At 48.8% G+C, this 22,284-nt stretch overlaps 1 protein-coding gene across 1 annotated transcript in view; it reads right to left on the reverse strand.

The window, feature by feature from the left end:
* The window catches only part of CDC42BPB (CDC42 binding protein kinase beta), a 900,025-nt gene that overhangs the window by 640,803 nt on the left and 236,938 nt on the right, over positions 1-22,284 (reverse strand). The window contains exon 4 of the mRNA XM_086937841.1: positions 8,996-9,091. Within this exon, the coding sequence (XP_086793967.1) occupies positions 8,996-9,091 (96 nt within the window). The remainder of the gene's footprint in view (positions 1-8,995; positions 9,092-22,284) is intronic.

Genomic DNA, 22,284 nt, shown 5'->3' on the forward strand with positions numbered 1-22,284 from the left:
TGCCTGTTTGTGTGTTCTCTGTAATCCAGGAGCCTTAGGTCTTCCAGGAGCTCTGCGTGTCTGATGTGGGCCTCCTGTAGTGGGGTGAAATGTGCATTGGTGCCCGCTGCCTCACTCTCTAGGGACGCTAGGGAACCCTCCACTTCCTTCAATTGAATGATGACCTCTTTCTTTCTGCCCACTCGAGCGGCCATCGCCTCTCCCCTGAGACAGACCTTAAAGGCATCCCATTCGATCTGACGGGTGCTGGCTGTGTTCGCATTTGTGGTGAAGTATGTGTCAATAGTGTCGGAAAGGGACGATCTAAAAACTGTGTCTTCAAGCAGGTCAGGGGGTAGTCGCCATGTCGGGATTGGGGGCGTCAACTTGCCCCAGTGCCAGGTGAGTTCAACAGGGTTGTGGTCGGACAGGGTTTTCCCCATGTGTTGGGCCTGTACAATTGAGGTCATCAGGGAGCGGGAGCAGAAGACATGGTCAATTCTCGTGTGGAGCTGGTGGGGCGGGGAGAAAAAGGTATATTCCCTCTCCTGTGCGTGTGTGCTGCGCCATGCGTCTGCCAAGTCCCAGCCTTCAGCCCAACGTGCTAGGGCTTCCGCCTGTTTTCTGCTCTCAGTGGCCAACAGGGGGGGGTGTGACCTATCCAGTGTAAGATCGAGTACAGCGTTGAAATCCCCCCCAATGATCCATTGGTGGTCAGCCCAGTCAGCCAGTATCCCATTTAGTGTAAGCAAGAATTCTGATTGGCCTGTGTTTGGGGAGTACACACAGCCTAACACAATGGCATTCCCATCCAGTGAACCCCGCACAAATACATAACGCCCCTCCTTATCAATCTTCTGTTCTAATGCCTTGAAGGGGACAGAGTTACGGAGCCAGATCGCCGCCCCCCTTGAGAACGCAGAATAGGAGGTAGCAAAGAGCTGTCCTCTCCATTTTTTGCGTAACTTCACAGTCTCAGCACTGTTCAAATGTGTCTCTTGCAGACAAGCTATCTGCGTCCCTCTACGGTTAAGTTGGGCCAGGATTCTGTGGCGTTTGTGTATCGAGCCCAGTCCCCGTACATTCCAGGTGCACAATTGATATACATTAAGAGGTCCCATAGCCATCTGTGTGCGGTGGTGGAGCGGAGCTTATAAGTGACCATGTTAGGTTCGTTGTGGTGCCAGGGGAGAGTGCCTTGTAAACATATAACCCCTGAACTAAAAGGTTCCCAGGCCAACGGGCTCGGGAGCCAAACAAGGGTGCCCAACGTGGGCACAAGTCAGTGTGTTCCATGTTCAAAACGGGGGAAGCAGGCCTCTGTGGACTGTCTCTTGATGGTCTGCTTTGGCATGGTAGCCCTGGATAGGGGTACGCCCTCCTGCAACCCACCATGTATGAGGAAGAGGGGCCGTTCATACTTTACCACCTGGAGAGGATCAATCATGCCAATAGTCAGAACTCCTCTGCCATCTGGGCCGTGATCCTGGGGAACAGCTGTAGGCTGTCCACCGACCCGGAAACCTCAGTGTGGGTGTCGGTGGTGACGGTGCCCCCGTCCACGGTTGCTCCCGCGTCGTGGGCGGCCAGCGCCTCCTCCGTTAGTCGCATCCGTGATGTTGTAGTTGAAGTAGGACCCGCCGTCTGGTCCCCGGGTGATCGAGCGTTCATCTGTGTGCCTCGCGTGGGGTGTTGTCCAGAAGTGGAAGGATTGTTTCGTCGGCCCTGTGACGCTTTGTGTCCCCCACTGTGGTCGTCTGCGAGTGGGTCTTGGGAGGCCGGAGGGGTGAGAGTGACTTCCATCCATTCCTCCGCCTCTTCCGGCGAGTCGAAGAAGTGGGATTTATTGCCGTGTAGTATCTTGAGTCTTGCAGGGAATAACAGCGCATATTTCATGTCTCTGTCCCTGAGTTTGCGCTTCACCCCCAGGAAAGTGGACCGGGCTCTCTGTACCGTGGGCGTGAAGTCGGGGTACACTGATATGTTTTTGTCTTCGAAGCGTATAGGCGCCTTTTCCCTTGCCGCTCTCAAGACGGTGTCCCGATCTTTGTAATGGAGTAGGCGCGCAATCAATGGCCGGGGGGGCGCTCCCGGTTGCGGGGGGCGCGATGGCATCCTGTGTGCCCGCTCCACGCTGTATAAGGCCGTAAGGTCGTCCTGGCCCACCAGTTTTCGCAGCCAGTCCTCGACGAATCGGGTGGGGTCCCTCCCCTCGCTTCACACTGGAATACCAAGGATGCGGACGTTGTTGCGGCGGGCTCGTCCCTCCGCATCGTCCACCCTGTCCCATAGCTGTTTGAGTTGCTTCTCCACGGCCTCCAGTTTCGTGGAATGCTCCGTCTGTTGGGGTATGAGGTCATTTAGTGCTATCTTCTGCTCCGAGACTCGCTCCGCCAGCTTGTTGTGGTCGGCCCGCAATAGGGATAGGCCGGTCGCCATGCTGTCTATGCGTGATTCTAACGCTTCGCGTGTGGCGCGTATTTCGTTAAGGATTAGGTCCAACTTGGCGTCCTGAGATCCTTTTCCCGTTGGCGGGATGATTTCCGCATTCGAGGAGGCCAGAGGGTCTTCGGAGCCTGTGGACTGCATGTCTGCTGGAGCGCCTAAGTCCTGGTTCCTGCCCCTGTGTCTACCCATTGACCTGGTGAGCAGGGTGACGCTGGAGTATTCGTGGTCTCCGGTCTCCCTTATGCGAGTGTCTACGCAAGGGCGCCGGGCTTAGAAGCAAGGTACCCAGGTTCCGCTGAATGCAGGTGATTGCGGCGCAGCCTCCGGGTCAGCCGGGAGAGTTGCAGGCCAGTTTGTGCCCGGGTGACAGCGGTCGGCGGGTCGCGGTGTTGTTACAAGGCGGAGTGGGGTTCCGTTGGTGGTCTTGATAGCCGGTAAGTACCTGGCTGTGCAAGGTGCAGGGGGGAGTCCACAGGCCAGGGAAGGCGACGAGTAGAGGCAGCTTCAATGGCCAGTATCGCGGTAGGCGCTAGGTTCGCAGTGTGGCGTCAGGGCTTCACAGAGCGAGTCTCCTTCCCCCCACGTATGTCCGATGTCCCCAGCTCCAGTCCGTGAGGTCGCAGGTATACCGCAATGCAAGTGGACACTGACCTTGGGAGTGGACAGCCTCGCGCACTCCCACTGCAGAATGTCCGTCCGCGCCGGTGTCCGGGTGTGCCAATTGCCGAGATCGAGTTCCCAATGTCCCGGGCCCCGCTCCGGGGTGCAAACAAAATGGCGCCTGCAGTGCCTTCTTGCTGCCGGGCTTCCCTCTGCCTCCCGGCGCGTTGTGCCGTGAGCAGACTTCACGTGTGCAGTGCCGATGGCGGGCCGTGCGTCTCACTGGACCCGTTCTTTACTCCAGCGGGGGGTCCGGGGCTCAGGCGCTGCAGTTGCGTGGCGATTTGCTGTGTCGGGTCCAGAGTCCCGGTCGGCCAGCGGGTCCCGCAGCAGAGGGGACCAGCGAGTGTCCAGAAGGCCGATGCAGGAGGTAATAAGGTCACAGGCGGCGCGGGGGGCCCCCCGCAGGATGTCTCGATGCCGCGGTAAAGCGTCCGCCGGATCTCCAGGCTGAGGTCCCTTCCAAAGCCAGTCAATGACCGAGGGTGGGCCGAACAGGCCACAAATCGAGGCCGGGGTCTCACTCTGTGTCACAGGCCGCAGCAGTCACCAAGGTCCCGGCGCCCTCACGGTGTGAGCCTTGGAGGAGCAGCGCCCGTCCGCTGTACGCCGGTCGCCCCCGGGGCTTTTGGGCACCGAATGCAGGTGGGCTGCAGGTCAGGATAGCAGGATAATCAGCTTGTAGTTCGGGCTAAGGACGGAGCTCCGGAGCTACACGTCCACCATGATCGGCACTTGGCCACGCCCCCCCCAGGGAATGTTTAGATATAAACGTATGCCATTTGGCCTTGCAAGTGCGTCTGCAGTATTTCAAAGAGAGATGTGTAGGATATTACAAGGCATTAAAAATGCTAAAGTATTTCAGGATGACATTTTAATATATGGAAGGAACAAGGAATGTCATGATGAAAGTTTATATGCTGTTCTAGATGCATTGAGAAATAGTGGATTAACTATCAAAAATGAGAAATGTGTGTTTGGGAAATCTGAAGTAGAGTATTTAGGACATGTTATATCTAAAGATGGTATTCAACCAAAAATCGGTCATGTTGATGCTATTCTAGCTGTTCCTGAACCTACAAATAAGGAACAATTGATGTCGTTCCTGGGGTTAACAGAATTTTACTCACGTTTTATTGAAAATTATGCCTCGAAAGTTGAACCGTTAAGATCATTGTTAAAAAGAGGTGTAGTGTTTACATGGGGTGAGCAACAAAAAAATGTGTTTTGAGAAGGTGAAGAAAGAAATAGTCACAACGCCATGTTTGAAACCCTTCTTGCCAACTGCTGAATGTATACTATCTGTGGATGCGTCTGGGTATGGCATTGGTGCTGTGTTCTCTCAACATGTTAAATCAGAGAAGTGGGTAGTGGTGTATGCTTCACGCACGTTAACAAAATCGGAACGCAATTATTCCGTAATAGAGAAGGAGTTATTGGCTGCTTCATGGGCTGCTGAGAGATTCAGGATGTATGTGTGGGGGAGAAAATTCAAAATTTGTACCGATCATAAACCATTGGTAAATATTTTGAGACCTGAAGGTGGGAAGAATTTAACTCCTAGGTTAGCTCGCTTAGCTTCAAAGCTGTAAATGTTCAGTTTTGATATAGAGTATATCCCTGGTAAGGATAATGTAGTTGCGGATGGGCTTTCAAGATTACCTAATGTAGATTTGACAGGAATTGAAACTAATAGTGATTGTGAAATAGCTTTTACCATCAAGAGTGCGTTTTTGATAAATGAGAAGGATGTCAATAGTATTGTACCTGAGGCGTCTTGGATGTGTGAGATGGACAAGGATGTTGTTTTGAAAGAGGTTAAACGGTTCATAGTTGATGGTTGGCCAAGAGAGTCCAACTTACGGGGTGAATGTGCTGCATTTTCGAAAATTAAAGAGGAACTGTGTGTTGTTAATGATATTGTCCTAAGAGGTGACAGAATTGTGCCTCCAGTTAGCTTAAGAGAGGACATTGTTGAGAAGAGTCACATGGGGCACGGTGGTATGTCTAATACTAAAAGAAGGATTAAAGAGTGGTTTTGGTGGCCAGGGGTTGATTCCATGGTGGATCGATTAGTGAGGAATTGCAAAGTTTGTGGTGCCAGTGATAAGGTGGCGAAGCCACTGAGTGTGCCTTTAACTATGGTGAAGTTACCTGAGTATCCATGGCAAAAGGTGGCTATTGATTTCATGGGTCCATTTTCAGCTCTATCAGCAAAGGACTGTTATGATATTGTATTAGTTGATTATTATTCGAAATGGCCCGAGGTAAGAATGGTAAGTGGGATGACTACGGATGTGGTCATTGAGTTTTTAGAAGATGTGTTTTCTAGGGAAGGAGTCCCAGAAGTTATGGTTTCGGATAATGGACCTCAGTTTGTGTCACAAAAGATGGAAGAATTCCTAGTGGTAATGGGTATCAAGCACATCAAATCATCACTATATCATCCCGAAAATAATGGTCAAGTTGAGCGCTTCAACAGGGTGGTTAAGGAGGTGATTGAATTGGCATTGAGTGCAGGGTTACCCTGGAGGAAAGCTCTACGAGAGAGGTTGACTGCATATCGCGTTACCCCACATTTTGCTACAGGGAAAACACCTTTTGAGGTTTTGAGAGGTAGGAAACCATTTACTGGGTTAGTTCCTTGGTGGTTGAGGAAAAGGAATGATAAAATGCAGTGCAATAACAATGATATTGATAAAGAAATCAGATCTGAGGTCAAAAAGTATCAGGATCGCAGTCAGCAGTATCATGGAGGTAAATGTAGTTGGCCTTTGGTTGAGATAGGTCAAATGGTTTGGGTAAAGAATCCTAGGATTGTGTTGAAGGGTGAAAGTGTATGGTCCAAACCCTTGAGAGTAATGAAGGTGTTTGGCAGTGCAGTAAAATTGGAAGATGGTAAGAGGTGGAATTTTCGACAATTGAGTTTTTGCAATGAGAGGGATGGCGTGGTAGGTTCACGATCTGGTGGTGTTGATGAAGGGACGTGTAGTGGATATATGTTAGGTGATGATTTTGGATTAATGAAGGATGTGGCGTCAACTGGTAGTACGGTGGTTGTAGTGCCAGATGTGACACAGGGAGTGATGTTAGTGATATTGTTGATGTTCGTTCATCTTGTACCAATATTGGTGTTGAAGGTGAGACTCTACGCCGTGGTAATAGAACAAGGAAGTTGCCTGTCCGGTTTTCTGATTTCAAGTTAGGGTAATTCTTTTGGTGGTGACTCAAGCTATTGAGGAGGAGGGTGTGTGGTATTGGTTGTATGTGTAGTGTTGTGCGCGTGGTACGTCTCGTGTGAGTGTTAGCGCGTGTATGTGTGTGCACGTGTGGAATGTGTGGAATGCATGCTTGGAGAGAATCTAGTGGGTAGAGAGACAGTTGCTGAAGGAGAAGCGTGGAGGTTGCTGTTGTGTTCGGTGTCGCTGTACTACGTCTTACTTCGTGAATAAAGAAGAAGTGAAGAACCCTAATGAGCCTACGAGTCTCTTTCAATACTAATCATTGCTAAAAATATTTTAGAACTTTCTTCATATGGAGTATCTGATAATTTATTGAAGATTTAGTATCACCAAATGAGGTATGGCCTCTATTTCAGTCAAAAAGAGCATTCATAATAATCATGCCTGGAACAAGTTGTGTCCTACGCGCGTTTCGGCTTTGAGCTTTCATCAGGAAGCCATGTGTGATATGAATCTTTATGACTGTTGGCTGATAATATGGTCTTCAGGGAATTGTTTAACTAGTTGATATTCTGAATCTGTCTGTGTAACCGGTACTCAGAACATAAAAGTGCATCCATCACACAAAAAAGGGGCCGCAATAATGTGCCCCCGAGTTTTTCGGCCCTTTTTAAAGATGGTAGAATGTGAATGCCGCACATGAAAAGACAGGGTTGCTACGGTACCAGGGGTCCCTTGCGCTGCCCGTCCTAGACGTGACAGAGGGTTGGACGATTACAACCTCGTTCAACACGCGGGCGTGCGTAGCTCTTGTCAGTGAGCATACACATAGTACTGTCTGGTAATCGGATTGCCTTGCGTGCACATACAAACTTCAGCCTTCACATACGTTGAATTTTCCATGCCATGGGTTCATTTAAGACATCATTCCCAATGGACGTACAGGGAAGTTAAATATGCCAAATAGGGTGTTCCAATGTACAGCACTGAGGGGAAGCACAAGCACATTACCACTCTTTGCAGTGGTAAAGTGAACTAGTCCTAAAGCAAGTAAAACAGGGTGCAGCAACATCGGGGGTGACCATACAGAAACGGAAACTTTGATTCAGGGAGCTTCACAATATGGGTTTAGGGGCATAAATTGGTATGGGCTACTATGCAAGGGATTACAACAGAACCAGGCTTGTTATAAGACCCAATTTACAAAGGCAGAGAAAATCTACTGAGCCCCAACATTATAGCTGAGGTAGTTTGCCTGTGGTGTCATGGGGTCCCACCCCACTGTTGCTCTACAAACAGAGCAAAGCATAACCCTTTGTGTACTTGGCTCTCATGGTAATGAGGGTGAGAGGTTACAGGCTTCCATGGAGGTCATGTGCTCAGAAATAAACAGTCAACCAACAGACAAAATAACAATGTCTAACCCAGTGCTGGTCTTAAATAACAAAGCAGAACTAAATACTGCACAATTAAATTAGACTGGCGAATACAGGGTTGGGTTTCAATTTCTGGTTGCTATCTCAATAAGCATTAGACTGACCCTTACAGTATTCTCTCACAACCTGGGTGACCCGTATAGCTTAAGTCCCCAATATTCTAAGGCAGAGGTAAGAATCATGCCCCGATGAAGATATTTTGCTATTAGCAGACAATGGTCTAGGTGTGCAAATTAGTACCATAGTTTTTACCCCAGGTTTTAGTTTGAGCAGAAAAGTTCAAGCACTCGCTCTCCATCTGTTCAGCGTGTGTCTCAGTCTTTTTGCTCTGGTCGCAGGTGAGACGTCAAGGTACTCGCACAATGATCTCACAGATCGGATGATGTGATGGATGTAACAGCAGCCTCTCATTTGCACCAACGTTGAGGGAAGATTACTGCACAGCAAGCCCAATCATCATGGCACAGCCTCTGGGTAGCTGCAACCTCCCAGGTCGACCAGCTCTCTACTTAGCGGCAACATTCCTTTCCTTCTGGTGTTGACAGCGTTAAACCAAAATCACAAACGGACTACCAGAAACTGGATTGAGTCCAAGGGCAGTGCAACATAAGGTCCTAACTTCCTTATTCAGTGTATGTGTATCAGCAGTAAAACAAATGAACTTGGCTTCACAATAAGTTCCATAGGGAGGGGAGATTTTTTGGAGTAGCGCAGAGGAAGCATGCAGAAAGATGAGACAGTAGGCACTATTTGCCACACACCTCTTGCCACCAACCTCTAGTAAACAAACAAAAACTGTGCACTTGGAAAGTAAGTTACATTCATCTGTGGATTATTATTTTGAGTTTAATACCAGATTTTCATCATAGAATCTTTTTGGACCTTCACTTCTATGGACTTTGAAACAATTTTTGAAAAGCCTGTGTTCATCGTTTTCAACTTATTGCTTCCTCCTCTTGAGAAAAATATTTCTTCTATTTTGAACGTTGCTACAGACTTGCATCTTATCAAGCTGAGTGTCTTGACATCTTTGTTTACAGACTATACTCTTAAAGATGAAAGGACAAGGTTCATTTGGTTGAAAGTGTTAGTAAATACTGGGATTAACGCTTACCATGGGGGCCTTGTAGTGACACCCAATGTTTTCTGTCTGACAAGGTTTGCCAACCCATAATTCTTGATCAAAGTTTTACATAGATGTTTACACACACTTATGTTTAAGATGCAGACCATTCACCTGCACTGTAAAATATTACAAATCAAAATAAAAAGCATGCATAACTAACATACCAAATAATTTTCATCTTGGAAGGCGTAGTGCAACGTAGTAATCCATTGACAATCTCCATTCACCAAAACGTTTCTTTCTTCACGAAAGCAAGCAGTCTGTTGAGATATCAGAAAGAAAACCTCTTGTATCATCCTCACAACATTCTCCTTAATTCTTTAATTTTTCCGATTTTCAGCAAGCAAATATTGCAATATTTTACCAGTTACTACATGCACATGACTCACATTAGAAAAGCAGTATAAGGTACACCATTTATCCCTGGGCACCAAACCTGGTTTCTTAAAGTCTTCTGGAATTCAATGCTTCCTTCTGATACTCTGTGATTTCAACATAGCCAGCCAACAAGGTGGGGGAGTGATGGTTATAACCTACAAAAATAGAAACCCGCCATATGCCATCTCCGCCTTCTGTAGAGTTCAAGTTCAGTATCTTTCATAAAATTCAATTGCAGTCCTTCCTTCTCCGTTCAACATTAGCATGTACCTCTTAATTTGCACTAGGGACAAAGTGTTGTTGGCTTTAGGTGGAATTATTCTAACCCCATCCACAAGGGACTTACATGCTTGGAAATCTGTCAGACATATCCTACAAAGCGTGAATGCTGCAGTGGGATCTAGCAACGAAAGATCCAGTGGAGCCTGGTGTTTCTTTTAGGGTCCCCTCCCTACCTGCAATTAATGATATGGGGTTGTACTTTAATATCTGGCAGACTTTCAGGCACTATGCTTTAACTCCATGGCTGCTATGCGTTTTCCCCCTCTGTGCTGGAAATTGTTATTTTATATTGTTTTATGACGAGCTGGGCTCGTCATCAGTGTACGAGGAGGCTACACCATGACGAGCCCAGCTCGTCATGAGTGTGGAAGGGGTTAAGGAAAAAACTTCAGAATTAACGAAGCAACTCCATAGTCCCAAACCAGACATTAATACCTAGGGTGCCTGTCAGTTTTACATCCAGTCATCAAAACTTCCCGTTACCAGTATTCTCCAATGTCATGACCGTCTTATGTTTTTCAAGTTAAAGTAACCATTCTTTTTAAAATCCACAATGAACGGATGGATAAACCTCTGAAAGATTTCAGCATTTTGATTTGCCATATATAAATATAATGCCCAGGGTTATTTCATGCTCTACTTTCTGAACATAACATACTTTAATGTACCTTGTATTTGTAAAGTGCACATTCGGCCCTGGGTCTCTTGCAGCTGAAATAAGAAAACAAGTTACTTATCTGTAACTGTAGTTCTCCAGTATTGGAAGCATTCATAGATTCACATGCTTGAATCATTCCCTGTCGTTGAGATGGGAGTCCCCGGTACATCAAAAAAACAATGCTTAAATCGATACAAAGCAGAAAAAAGGCCTAGGCCCATTTCAGTTTTTTAACCCATAACTCTCGTTTTGGAAAAGAGACCAATAAAAATCCTTGAACCAATCAGGACCCTTCACCTTCTAGTACACTCCTGAGATTTATTTGTGTTTGATGTGATGGCTTTCTAGTCATCAGAGGGGAGATTGAAGGACGTAATTTGATCTTTGCCTAATTAAATGCATTTGATAGCAAAGAGTGATTTATGATGCTAAATAACGTGTGCATATTAATCATGTAATTTGTAGTAGGTGACAGCATTTAGTCATTATGAGCTGCACCAGAGGAAACATGCTATGTAACTTAAGTTAACAGCATTTCTAGTGCATTTTGAATGTGGTATATCCATGTGTATGGCTAAGAGGCCTGCACATTTCATTTCCATTTGATGGCACGTTATGTTTTTTTCCACTGCAGATTCTCTGTTTTCCAAGTTGCCTTTCTAGTCAGTGAATAGTTTGTTATGCATTGCACGACTGACGGTGAGGTACTTATTGTAATGATGAAAGATGCGCAGTCAGGGTCTTGTAGGTACACAAGTATATTTATTCTTAGTTACAGGAAGATGGTAAGTCCTTTAGATGTTCCTTAAGTTGCCTCAGTTAATGCCCCACCAGGAGCAGCCTCCTGGCTGCTCAGCCATCCAGATCAACTGACACTCCACTCATATAAACACACACCAACATTCTACATGACCTCATCACAAGCTGAGCAGGTAGGCAGAGAACTATTGAAAGGAGAGTGCAGCAGGTAAAAGGAAGACTACAACAGTACTCATCAGAAGATGATGCAATTATGCTGCCCGGAGAAAGGGGAGTTTACCTGCTCCCAGAGTATGAAGTAATAGGATTGGTTCCTGAGAGTGAGAACAAGATTAAATAATGCAACAAGTGCCTTGTTGAATAATAATAGTGTGTGTTCCTTCTGATCTCCATTTCCCAAATGCAAAGGCTTAATGTCTGAGCATTCACATTCTCTCATCAAAGACCTTTATTTGGTTTTCTGAAAAGGACACCTTGCCTAACCAAATGACAATTCTCAACCTATACCCACATAATTTAGATTGGGGGTTTTATTAATGAAAAACACATTTTGTATATTTTGTATCCTTTCCATAGTTCTTCTTAATTTTCTATTTTACCTTATCTTGAAATATCAGCTTATGGACCACTTAAACCTGTAATAATAATGCTTAAATCTAAATAAATTTAACTATGTGATCTGTTGTCTTGCCGTAGGGTCGAAGGGGTAAGAGTTTCAGAACTTATTGTACTTCAGTGGATTCAGGATTGTGCTGTGATGCTACTATGGTTGGAATTTAATGTTCATGTGTTATTGCTTTTTCCTGCAATAAGATTAAAAAAAGAAAAAAATCTAAAAACTTAATGAATTAATGACCTTAGCTTACCTAATCTTGTTAAATAAATGAAAGTTACTACAATTCTCTTAGTCGGTTCCTGTAGAGCCCCATTGGTCTCCACCGTTTAAGTAAATGTACGTAAAGGATTGATTCTAGATTTCACTCTACGTCGACGGAAAAAAAGGTCCATACGAGTAGCGGCAGGGCTTGTATAATGATTATACCGGACGTTTGCGATGTAAGGATTCCCATCAAGCCAGAACTAAAAAAACACTGAGAACAGTGTGACCTTGGGCAACCAACACTACTCTCATAAATAAATCTGTACTCTGAAGTCTAATGTTAATAGTAGAAGAGCAAGATGCTGGAACTGCAAAACATGAGAAAAACAAACACAATACATTCTAACAATGAAATGTTGAGAGCTCCAGTGAAGACAGCGTGGCTCAGGGCTATTAATGGCTGGTCTAAGCCTGCTGCTCAAACATTCCAAAGCTTGTCACTGATTTTTAGGTCTCGCCTGTCGATGCGCATGCGCATCGAGCAAGCGAGAGTATTGGGACTTATCCACTCTTTCCCCAACTTGCAAGGAATCGTGGCGATTCCTTGCAGTGCCCGTGACTTTTAAGCTCAATGCGCATGCGCATTGAGCTTAAAAGCGCGTGCACATCAGTTCCCTCAGCCGCACTCCGCCCCCTCCCCTTCCCGCCGTGTCGCATTTCTCCTCCCCCTCCCCTCTGTTTGTTTAATTTAACCCGCTCCGCCCCCTCCCCTTCCCGCCGTGTCGCATTTCTCCTCCCCCCTCCCCTCTCTTCCCTCCGTCTTGTTTATTTTACCCGCTCCGCCCCCTCCCCTTCCCGCCGTGTCGCATTTCTCCTCCCCCCTCCCCTCTCTTCCCTCCGTCTTGTTGCCTATGGGCGGCTGTGCTGGCAAGCAGCGCTGCTTCCTCTCCTCTTTCTGTTGAAACAAACAGCAGGGAGGGGAAGCGTTTCCAGGGCCAGCTCACTCTCGCTCTCTTCGTCTTGTTTTGCTTTCGATCTAGACCCGTCTCCAGCAACAGCCTCTGCTGCCTTAACTTTTAGTTTTCTGAGTGTATCGCTTTTTTAAAATAGCGAAACACGTAAACATTTCAATATGGCCATTATGTTCAGCTTCTTCCGCCATACTACAGTAGCGTATCCGTTTTTTTCGAGTGACGGACATTCAGTTAGTTTACTTCCCATTGCCGTCTCTTATTGACTACGCAGGTACAGTCTGGATGGTGTAACCACGTCACAGATACGAACGGCTTGCCGGGCGCTGTAGTCCTTAACTATGCTGCCTGTAGCCCCACCCCGCTTCTTTGCTCTAGTCTCCCTCAACCCCTCACCCTCACCCTCACTCACCCTCACTCACCCTCAACCCCTCACCCTCAACCCCTCACTCACCCTCACTCACCCTCACTCACCCTCACTCACCCTCAACCCCTCAGCCTCACCCTCACCCTCACTCACCCTCACTCACCCTCACCCTCACTCACCCTCACTCACCCTCACTCACCCTCAACCCCTCACCCTCACCCTCACTCACCCTCAACCTCTCACCCTCAACCCCTCACCCTCACCCTCACTCACCCTCACTCACACTCAACCCCTCACCCTCACTCACCCTCAACCCCTCACCCTCAACCCCTCACTCACCCTCACTCACCCTCACTCACCCTCACTCACCCTCACTCACCCTCAACCCCTCAGCCTCACCCTCACTCTCTCACCCTCACTCACCCTCAACCCCTCACCCTCACTCACCCTCAACCCCTCACCCACCCTCAACCCCTCACCCACCCTCAACCCCTCACCCTCAACCCCTCAGCCTCACCCTCACTCTCTCACCCTCACTCACCCTCAACCCCTCACCCTCACTCACCCTCACCCTCACTCACCCTCAACCCCTCACCCTCACTCACCCTCACCCTCACTCACCCTCACTCACCCTCAACCCCTCACCCTCACCCTCACTCACCCTCAACCCCTCACTCTCAACCCCTCAACCCCTCACTCTCAACCCCTCACCCTCACTCACCCTCACTCACCCTCAACCCCTCACCCTCACTCACCCTCAACCCCTCACCCTCACTCACTCACCCTCAACCCTCACCCTCATTCACCCTCACTCACCCTCAACCCCTCACCCTCACTCACCCTCACCCCCTCACCCTCACTCACACTCAACCCCTCACCCTCAACCCCTCACCCTCAACCCCTCACCCTCAACCCCTCACTCACCCTCACTCACCCTCAACCCCTCAGCCTCACCCTCACTCTCACTCACTCACCCTCAACCCCTCAGCCTCACCCTCACTCACCCTCACTCACCCTCAACCCCTCACCCTCACTCACCCTCAACCCCTCACCCACCCTCACCCTCAACCCCTCACCCTCAACCTCAACCCCTCACCCTCACCCTCACTCACCCTCACCCTCACTCATCCTCACCCTCACTCATCCTCACTCACCCTCACCCACCCTCAACCCCTCACCCTCACTCACCCTCAACCCCTCACCCTCACTCACCCCCTCACCCTCACTCACCCTCAACCCCTCACCCTCACTCACCCTCACCCTCACTCACCCTCAAACCCTCACCCTCAACCCCTCACCCTCACTCACCCTCACTCACCCTCAACCCCTCACCCTCACTCACCCTCAACCCCTCACCCACCCTCACCCTCACTCATCCTCACCCACCCTCAACCCCTCACCCTCACTCACCCTCACTCACCCTCAACCCCTCACTCACCCTCACTCACCCTCAACCCCCCACTCACCCTCACCCTCACTCACCCTCAACCCCTCACCCTCACTCACCCTCAACCCCTCACCCTCACTCACCCTCAACCCCTCCCCCTCAACCCCTCCCCCTCAATCCCTCACCCTCACTCACCCTCACTCACCCTCACCCTCACCCCCTCAACCCCTCACCCCCTCACCCTCAATCGCCCTCACCCTCACCCCCTCACCCCCTCACCCTCAATCGCCCTCACCCTCACCCCCTCAACCCCTCACCCCCTCACCCTCACTCGCCCTCACCCTCACTCGCCCTCACCCTCACTCACCCTCAACCCCTCACCCTCACTCACTCACCCTCACTCACCCTCAACCCCTCACCCTCAACCCCTCAACCCCTCACCATCAACCCCTCACCCTCAACCCCTCACCCTCAACCCCTCACCCTCACTCACCCTCAACCCCTCACCCTCAACCCCTCACCATCAACCCCTCACCCTCAACCCCTCACCCTCAACCCCTCACCCTCAACCTCACCCTCACTCACCCTCACTCACCCTCACTCACCCTCACTCACCCTCACTCACCCTCAACCCCTCACTCACCCTCACTCATCCTCACTCACCCTCAACCCCTCAACCTCACCCTCACCCACCCTCAACCCCTCACCCTAACTCACACTCACCCTCACTCACCCTCACCCTCACTCACCCTCACTCTCACTCACCCTCAACCCCTCACTCACCCTCAACCCCTCACTCACCCTCAACCCCTCACTCACCCTCAACCCCTCACTCACCCTCAACCCCTCACTCACCCTCACTCACCCTCACCCACCCTCACCCTCACTCACCCTCAACCCCTCACCCTCACACAGTGCAATAGGTCTCGGAGCATTTGAGTTAGAGCTTTTAGAATTGTTTATGGCTTTTTTTATTTGTAATTCTTTAGCATTGGCTACAGGAAACAAAAATGCTAAAGATTTACAAAAAAAAACCATAAACAATTCTAAAAGCACTAACTCTAATGCTGCGAGACCTATTGCATTTCCAATGCTTGTTATTTTAGAACATTCTGCCCTCAGTAGATGGAATGTTCGAATAGGCTTAGCTTATAGTCCTTATGTCTTGGGCACTACCGGTTGTTTAAGACACTCTCCCTCGGCCCTAGCCACACTCTGGGTCAGGGACCATTATCAACTGTTATACCTCACATCAGCTGGCTATAAGGATTTATTATCTGATTATCTAAGATACTTCAACAGTTTTAAAATGGCATGTATATGCCCCTGAAACCTTAAACTCAGGCAGCTGGATAAACAAACACAATAATCACATCTTCATGGATGGATAGTATTGTTTTCTGTAGAAGCATATATCACCTGCCTAATCAAAACATGTACTACTGGGGGCGTGGCCAACTGCCAAGGGAGATGGCCGCACAGTAGCCGAGCTCAGTCGCGCCACCCCCGTAAAATCAGTTTAATACCAGTGTGCCCCTGCCACCATCACCTGCTTTGGTCTCTAGCTGTCTCGTGTCCTCGGCCCCGACGTCCGTGTCCAGCTTGCTGCTATCCAAGGCTCCAGCATGGCGGGAAAGGCGCCGATCTGCCGCAGGGGCTCCTGCTGCACGACGTCCGGCCTTCTCCGTCCTGGGCGCGCGCAGAACTCAACGTCAGGGTCGTAGCATGGTGCGGAAGCCCTGGGGTCGCTGCCTGATGGTCCGGCCTCGCTCTGCCATGCAATCGCACCCAGACTGTCAACCACTCAAGCCCCTGACCGTCAGCAGACCACACAAGTCGCCCCCTACGGCAGGCAATCATTCAACTGTTGGGCCATAAATCACAGACGGCGGGGAAGCGAGGCCCGGGCCTGGTGTGCCTGCCGACTCCGCATCATGATGTCTCTCTGGGGCGTAGAGTCAACACATGACTGGCGGTTAGTTCGTATCAGCTGCTTTTTGCCTGGGCGCCAGAACAATTACGCTCCTTGCTTTGTGCCTGCGGTTGGGACTGGAGGTGGCCTTGTGTTGCTAATCCCGGGAGGCTTACTTAGGCCAGTGTTTCCTTGGACTCCATGAGGGAGGGGTGCTCGCCAGGTGCTCCTTTGGCGCCCAGTCAGTGCATTACCATTTCAAGGTGGGTCGCCCTCTTCCCCCCCCCCCCCCCTCCCCTCTGCGCTATTGACTGTGATCTGCTATGGATAGGCCCAGACTTTCTCAAGTAGAGGGGGGAGCACCTAGCCGGCGGAACCCGACAGGCCGGTGTGGGTTGACACCCACGCAGGCGGCGGCGAGTAGCCGGTTGAGACTCATCTCCCACCCCCCTTTACCGGCTTGGGCCCCCACCCACCATAATGGCGTCAGGTCGCAGCGGTCGTAGCGCCGTCCAAGCCAAGCTAGATAAATTTGCTTGGCAGAAGAGCCAGGAGGCAGATCATTCCGCCCAAAAACCCCAGGGGGAGCAGACGGAGCACATGCTGCAGGACATCCTAACCGCCATCACAAACGTTCGTACCTCCTTCGAATCCAGCATCACCACAGTGGCCACAGAGGTTGCCCTCATCAGAGCAGACAGGAGGAAAATGACAGACCGAGTTGGCCCGGTCGAAGATGCCACTAATGAGCTGAAAACTGACTCGGATCTTCTCAAGTGCCAAGTATCCGAACTTCAAACCGCACAGGAAGGCCTAACCTTGCAGCTTTACGACTATGAAGGCTGTATGCGAAGAAATTACGTTTGCATCCTTGATGCTCCGGAGCGAACGGAGGGGTAGGCGGCCAATCTATTCGTGGATGAATTGGTTCTTAAACAGCTTCATCCACATGGCCTCTACAAGTGCTTCTCCATTGAGCGTGCACATCGCGTCCCCGGTGGCAGACCTAGACCCATGGTGCCTCCCCGGCCTCTTCTGTCAAGGGTGTTTAACTTCAATGACAGGGATGCCATTTTACAGATGACGGAAGCGGCCCAACCAATAGTCATCGATAATAGCAAGGTTACCTTCTTTCCTGATTTCACACTGCGTGTACAGAAGTAACGGCGCAACTTCCTGGAGGTGAAGCACGCTTTGAGGGACCAAGACATCAAGTATGCAATGCTGTTCCCGGCCAAACTATGGATTGAATCGGAGGGTAAACTAGGATTCTTTACAAGGCCAGAGGACGCTTGGGACTGGCTCGAGGGTTGGAGAACCATTGGCAAGCGCTCCCACAAGTCCTCAGGCAACTCTGGGGTCCCTAGTGGGTGAGGACCTTGGCATGGATCACCACACGAGGATGACACAATGCCTCTGAGTCCGGAAGGGTGAACTGTATGGAACTGCAAGTATTAACGCCCATCGATGGTGGTGGAGGACCCCCTCAGAGTCTCCCACATTGACACAGTTTGTACCTATTTGTAATATCCTTTATATTGTTTTGCCTTGTTACATGTGGCGCACACATTGATCTTCTATTATCAGCAGCCTTGCTCAGGGAGAACCGATTCAGTCTTCCAGTCATCACCGCAGGCTTATTGTGATTGTTTAAGTCATTTATTATGCTGTTGGTTGGCCGGGGTGACTGTAGTTGTCATTCACGGTTGCCTGAAGATCGTGAGGAGCTTCGTGAGGAAGTACTGGAGGAGGGCCCCCACTTCATCGACCCCTGCATGTCGACTGTGGACCAAAGGTCTTTACTGCGAGGCTTCCCCTTTCCGACGGCTACGAAGGACTGCTGCCCTGACTGTCGCCCCGTCGTGTACCCGTTTGTGAAGATTTGTAAGGCGAGACGATAGACGGTCTTCTGGTGGCGTGACTGACATTTTGGTTAAGTACAAGTGGGTCGCTCCCACGACTTTGTTTGGTTTCTTGGTTTTCTTTGATTTGATCGTTGCAACAATCAAGCCGAGGGGCTCGTATATTTGCGAGTATATCGTGTTGATAACCCATTGAAGTTTGAAGCTAGATTAGTGAGCTACAAGATGCCTGGTCTTAGAAAATTTAGGAAATGGTTTTGTTGTAGTTGTAGTTGTAACAGGGATTCCCGATTGGAGGATTCGTGTCCGATACCTCCGATTGGAACTCCAACTTATGAGCTCTATTCAAAGCATGGCGTGGGTCCAATTACGTATAATGAAATATGGATCCGCTACACCAGGAAAGATGGTGTCTTGCGATGGCCCCAACATGGTAGTTTTGAATCAGAGGTTTTAGATAACCTAGAAGTGGCGCTATTTAGGAAGAAAGCCCGGCTGGCGATGTTTGACTCTTTCCGCCTCTGGCGAAAGGAAGCCAAACAGAGAGAAATTAAGCAAGCGAAGAAAGATAGGAAAGAGAAGAATATATCGATTATGCAAGCTGATAGGCAGTTTAAAGAAGATGAAGACGATCGTGCGATTGAGGTGTCAGATAGACAGCATTGCATGGCCATTGACAAATGTTATCCGGCTTTGCCACCTCTTCCTTCGAATGCGACAAATGACCCTGAAAAGGATCCTTTGATGTCGCATTTGTTGAGATTACCACCCCCTTATGTGCAGAGTGCTACAGCACCTCAGCAACCCCCAGTTGTTCAACCCCCTGGTGTTGCTCAGCTGCCAGCTGCTACTCCACAGTTGGTTTATACTCCATTGGCGCAGCCTTCTCTAGGGCCGCCAGCTTTGCTACCAGTCTTGCCTCAAACTCCTTTGCTTCCTTCTCCTGTGCCTTTGACTTCTTTTTCTACTGATCCTATGTCTTTGTCTCCTCAAAACACTTTGTCTCCTGTTCTTATGTCAACTTCTTCTCCTTCTGCTCGGAAACGGATGTCTGAGACTGTTAGTCTTTTGTCTCCATTCTTTGGGTCACTGAATATGACCCTGGTTTCGGAACGTAAGCAGAGCCGTAGTCAGCTTCCTGGTCCCGAAGAGCGGATAGTGTTGGATCTCTTGGCTCGTAGATGGGTTTCGAATGCTTCTAGGTATGATTTACAAGCAGTTATGGATGTTTTCTTGCAGTGGGATCCGCCTAAGCAAAGGTATGTTTTTGATGCGATGTGTACTTTCCTTCGTGAAGAATGGGAAAATAACGAGCTGGGTCTGATCCCGCAGGAAGTGCTCAACGTTCAGTCTGAATTTGCTAAAGGGACGATAGTGGGTCCCGACGTTGACGAAGCGGTAGAGACGCTTCTTGCGTTTAGGTGTAAACTTCCTTCTCAGCCGTTGTTTGAACCTGATCCTTCTGTTAGGAGGAAAATGAAGCAGTATCCTATGAGAGAAGTTCCCCCAGTATGGCGTGAAGCGGTACCCGCTGGTGCGAATAATAATCCCTTAGCTGTACAGGCGCATTTTCAGTATGTATGGGTACATGTTCCTTGGAAGAGAGCAGGTCTTGGCTCTTAAGCAGACCTTGCCTGATACCCGTAAGAATCCTGCTGGTTACTACAAGGAGTTGTCCCAAACAGTTGATGCGTGTATTATGAATCTAGCGGACATAGATATGTTGTTGGGTAATGTAGTTCCTCAACCTTTGTGGGCGAAGATTCGTCATGAGAATCACGCACAAGAGTTAGGAGATACATGGGCTAACATTGCTGCTGCAGATGGTCGACAGGTAGGAGGTGTCAAACCTGAGCCTTTAGTTGCAGAATTACCTGGTAGGATTACTAATTTAATGAAAACTTCGATGCCTCCTATGCAAGTGAATTGGGACAAGTTAGCAGCATGTAAACAGAAGAAAGACGAGAGTGTGTCTGATTTCTTCACTAGGTTTGAAGAAACATTCATCGATCACAGTGGTCAGGACAGGAGTACAGAAGGTGGCCAACGACTGTTTGTGGATAAGTTTGTTTTTAATTTGCTTCCCGAGCTTTGTAATGAGTTGAAGGACTCTGACAGTTCATGGGCTGTTTCTTCTTCGGCCCAGATATTGGCCACTGCACAATATTACGAGAATAGAGATAAAGAAGAGAAGGATAAAGCAGAAAAGAAGACTAAAGAATTAAAGACGAAGGTTCTTTTACAGCAGGCGTATCCGCCTCGCTCGAATCAGCGTCAGCAACCTTCCCAGTTTCAGCAGCCCCACAGTTCCAGAGATTGTTGCAGAAGCCTGAGTCTTTTCCTCCGCGACTCCTGTTAGGCCCTAATCAGTGTGCTTATTGTAGGGAAGAGGGTCACTTCAAGAATAGTTGTCCGGTTTTGCTACAACGTACGAATGGTGTGTCTGGTCAGAGAGGCCGTGGTGGTTTTCAACAAGCGTCTAGGGGTAGAGGACGTGGTACGTTTTCTCAGAATGAACGTTCCTTTCCCCCTTTACTGGTGCGGCTAAGAGTTCTATCATGCACTCTAAACTCCCTGGCGCACCTTTGTCTGGCTTGACGAATGTCTCGGTAGGATTTTCTGGCGCCCCAGTTCGTAATCCGGTTTCTAGTCCTTTGTCTCTTTCTATTGGTCCTTGTGAATTGGAAGCACCCCTTATTCTAGACAGGTTGTGTTGAGAATCTGTTGGGTTTGGATTAGTTGAAAAGATTGTATGCGACATTACATGGTTCTCCTTCAGGAGTACATCTTACGTTGGGTAAGAGAGTGATCTCTCCGATGTATTTGTCTAAAGATCGGCTTCCACTGGAATTGCGTTCGCTTCCTGATACTTTGTGGGCTACAGGTCCGAATGATGTTGGCCTTTTGCAGATTCCACCCTATGTTGTTACTCTCAAGTCGAATGCTAAGCTACCTCGCATTCCCCAATATAAGATCTCTAGTGATGGTGAGAGCTCTTTTAGCGATTATCTATGATTTGGTTGAGAAAGATGTGATTGAAGAAACAAGAGGTAATCTGTGTAACAGTCCTTGTTCTGCCTGTCCTTAAGCGTACGGACTCTCCTCAGCCACCTGTGTATCGGTTTGTGATTGACCTTCGAGAGGTCAACAAAATTGTCGTGCCACAGTTTCCTGTTGCTCCGGACATTACTGCCTTATTGACTATGATCCCTGCTTCGGCCACTTGGTTTTCTGTCATTGATTTGAAGAATGCTTTCTTTAGTATTCTGATTGCTGAAGAAAGTAGAGATATTTTTGGCTTCTCTTTAAGAGGTCGAAGCTTCCGGTTTAAGCGTGCTCCTCAAGGTTATTGTGAGAGTCCCTCCATCTATAGTCAGGCTTTGAAAACTCAGCTTGATGCTTTTGTTTTGCCTCCTGGTGCGACTCTTATCCAGTACGTGGATGATTTGTTGGTTGCTGCTGATGATGATGAAGAGATTTGTAAAACAGCTACGTTTTCTTTGTTGCGACATTTGTCTGACCTTCACCATAAAGTGTCACCTTCGAAGTTGCAGTATTGCCGTCAAGAAGTGACCTATTTAGGTCATCTCTTGTCGAAGGAGGGAAGATGATTGACCCCAGAGCGTATTCAAGCGATTGCTCAAATGACTGTGCCATTCACACAAAGAGAGGTGCGTCGTTTTTGGGTATCACTTCGTATTGTAGGCAATGGATTCCGAATTTTTCCTTATTGGTGAAACCTTTGTTGGCACTTGTTTTCTTCGGACAGAGGAGGAAACGAAGGGTAGAATTGATTTGAAAGATACTCCTCTTGAGAAACCAGATGGTACCCTATGGGTAGATGGTTCATGCTTTAAGCTTCCGAATGGCGATACGACTGCAGCGTATGCGGTTACGACTTTGCACACGATTGTTGAAACTGCAGATATTGCACAGAATTCAGCTCAAGCAGCAGAGTTGATTGCACTGACGAGAGCGTGTGTATTGTCGAAAGGAAAGAGAGTGAATGTGTATACTGATAGCCAGTATGCATTTGGTGTTGCCCATAGCTTCGGAC

This window comes from Lissotriton vulgaris, chromosome 9 (assembly GCF_964263255.1).
Source record: "Lissotriton vulgaris chromosome 9, aLisVul1.2, whole genome shotgun sequence".
Taxonomy (NCBI): Eukaryota; Metazoa; Chordata; class Amphibia; order Caudata; family Salamandridae; genus Lissotriton; species Lissotriton vulgaris.